Here is a 2,897-nt window from a genome sequence, read left to right as displayed (position 1 = left end):
TGTTTGAGACATACGGCACATAGGTCTAGTCAATCTCGGACTTTAGAAAATATATCCTTTGTGTGTTGATGCAGTTGCATGAGAAAAGAACCTGAATGCAAAACCAAAGACACTCGTGTAGAATGTAGATCATGATCACCGAAAACGTCTGTGAGACTGAGCGAATATAAAGGACAATGTGTTGGTAAAACAGGACTTAACAGTTGGTGTGAGGTTCAAGATATGGTTCATGAAAAAGTCATTTGATGAGAGAGAGAGAGAGAGAGAGAGAGAGAGAGAGAGAGCAGTGAGGTGTCAGTGAGATTTGCATGAACAGGACGGAATCGTTTCATTTCTCCCAGAATAGAGCAGAAACTTCACCAGATGTTCAACTTCCTTCAGTCAAACTCACTGAAGCACAAAACACAGCACTGAATCTACAGCTAATCACACTCTCTCATCACACTGATCATCACTATTAACTCCAATAAAAGAACAGACAACGTCCAAAATTCAGCTTTATTTCAGCACAAACTACAGGAAGAGCAACAGGACAGTGAAGAGAGGAAAGACAGAAATGTCAGCATTGTGTAGAATTGAAACTCTATTGTAGATGGATCATAAGCAGCTCCATGTTAAACTCTATCTTGGATCCACTAGCCTTCACACTGACTCTTTCTGAACGTGACTGGATGATTGACGTTGTTATGGGAGACCGTGCAGCGGAACTCCTCCCCCTTTTCCCAGAGGTCTTTGCTGAGGGTCAGGGTGCTGCTGCGGCTGTAACGGCCGTTCTTCTCTACTTCTGCGCTGCTCAGAACCCCGTTCTTCACCTCTGAGCCGTCCACTGTCCAGCTCACCAGCGCCCCCTGTGGAGAGTAGCCAGACAGCAGGCAGAGCAGCGAGGCTGATCCCTCAGACAGCTGCAGAGGGGACGGAGGGAGCAGAGACACGGAGGGAGCTGTGGAACCCGCTGGAGAGGAGAAACACACAAACACATCATAGACACCTCATTCACACACAATTAGAAATGAGGATGAAATATTTCTGCAACTTTGTGGAACTGACTGATCTTACAGAGGAATTAAGTCGAATAAAGTCTGACTTCATGACTGAGTTTCATTCACTACTTTATTATGTGACATCAGTTTCAGTGCAGCAACAAAACAAACATGTTCCACTCTGTAATTTATCTGGGAAAATAATTTTAGAACAAGTTTTATTACTTTATAGTTCAAACCTTCAGCACATTTAACTGCAGCAAATACAAATGTAGCTGATGACAGAAATATTCATCGTTTAACACAAACACACACAGCAGCTTTCATCTGGATTTTACATCAGCACACAGTCACTATATTTATTAAATGTTTATTATAGAGTAACTGCAGAGTTATTGCATGTTGAATTTATCACAAGTGTGTAATTATTTCATATTTAACATCAATAATTGTGTATTTATTGAATGTTTAAGAACATTGATATGGGATCTGTTCTGATACTGAAATGTATTCCTCATCAGAGCAAAATAACACACAATAAAATCAATTACACAATTATAAACATAAATAATCTGTTCACTTTAAGTTGATTTATACTTTAGTTTGTGAAGCCTGAAATTAATTTCTTGCTCAAAGAAGAAAACCCACTTACTGTTCACGATGAGTTTGGAGCCTCCACCAAAAGTGTACCACAGTGATACATTCTAATGAAACCGTCGTACAAAAACCTCCATCACACTGCAGTACACACACACACACACACACACACACACACACGCTTTGCATCATCAGTCCATGCTTCAGTGCTCTGCGAGTGTTTATAGCCCTGTGACTTTAACACTTCATGACTGAGAGCTGCTGCTCAGCAACTTCACCCACAGCAACCATGACTTTGATCAGCGTCTTCATCTGCACACTGGCCCTCTGGACTCAAGGTGAGAGTTTAACATCAACTCACAGCCTCACACACTTCATTTCATACGAATTCTACACCACTTTAGAGCTTACAAACACAATCTATGTTTCTCTTCAGGATCCAGAGGTCAGGTGACTGTGACTCAGACTCCTTCAGTGCAAACTGTTGCTCCAGGAAACACAGTCACCATCAACTGTAGAACCAGTAGCAGTGTGTATAATGGTAACAGACTCGCCTGGTACCTGCAGAAACCTGGAGAAGCTCCTAAACCCCTGATCTACTTGGCTACTACCTTACAGTCAGGGACTCCAGCTCGTTTCAGCGGCAGTGGATCGAATACTGACTTCACTCTGACCATCAGTGGAGTCCAGACTGAAGATGCAGGAGATTACTACTGTCAGAGTTATCATAGTGGCTATGTGTTCACACAGTGTTAGAGCGTCGTACAAAAACCTGGGTCAGTGAGAGTGCACAGAGAAGCACTGCTGCAGCTGGGAGCGACTGCAGGTGCTGAGGGGGAGGATGTGATACAGCACAATGACACACACTGTGGACGAGAGAAAACACACCACACTAACTCACTAATACACACACATCTGTGAGAGGAGTCCACCTTTCTCAGCTGTGGACAGACAAACAAAGTCCTGATCATTCTGATTCACTGATTACTAATTATCTTTATCCCATTTTACACACTTAAGTATTTATTATAGTTATAATTTGTTGCATCTATGATTTCCAAAAACAGTTATTTATTCTTCATTTCAAACACGATTATAGAGTTCATATTTTAATATAATAATTTTAATATTCATGAAATTGAGCCATATTATTGACCTGAAACTGACATTTAAATATAAATTATATGTTTTTCTTCTGATCATAATGCATCACAGTTGAAGTGTATTTCAGAATCCAGTAATGAAACACAAAGAAAGACAGGGAGCGACCTGAGAAAACAGAGAGAGCAGAAAAGTGCAGCGAGCAAGAGAAGGTTAAAT

General features: G+C 41.1%; 1 gene segment (V, D, J or C); it reads left to right on the top strand.

Annotated features, from left to right (window-relative positions):
• The first annotated feature begins 1,858 nt into the window (after nt 1-1,858).
• Nucleotides 1,859-2,357, top strand: LOC132870008 (Ig kappa chain V region K29-213-like). The segment is given in 2 exon segments: nt 1,859-1,915; nt 2,014-2,357. Coding segments are annotated over 2 exon segments (369 nt in total).
• The last annotated feature ends 540 nt before the right edge of the window (nt 2,358-2,897 follow it).

The sequence above is a fragment of the Neoarius graeffei genome, chromosome 21 (assembly GCF_027579695.1).
Source record: "Neoarius graeffei isolate fNeoGra1 chromosome 21, fNeoGra1.pri, whole genome shotgun sequence".
NCBI classification, from domain to species: domain Eukaryota; kingdom Metazoa; phylum Chordata; class Actinopteri; order Siluriformes; family Ariidae; genus Neoarius; species Neoarius graeffei.
The sequence above is the reverse complement of the archived record's forward strand: the minus strand, read 5'-3'. Positions and strand labels throughout refer to the sequence as shown.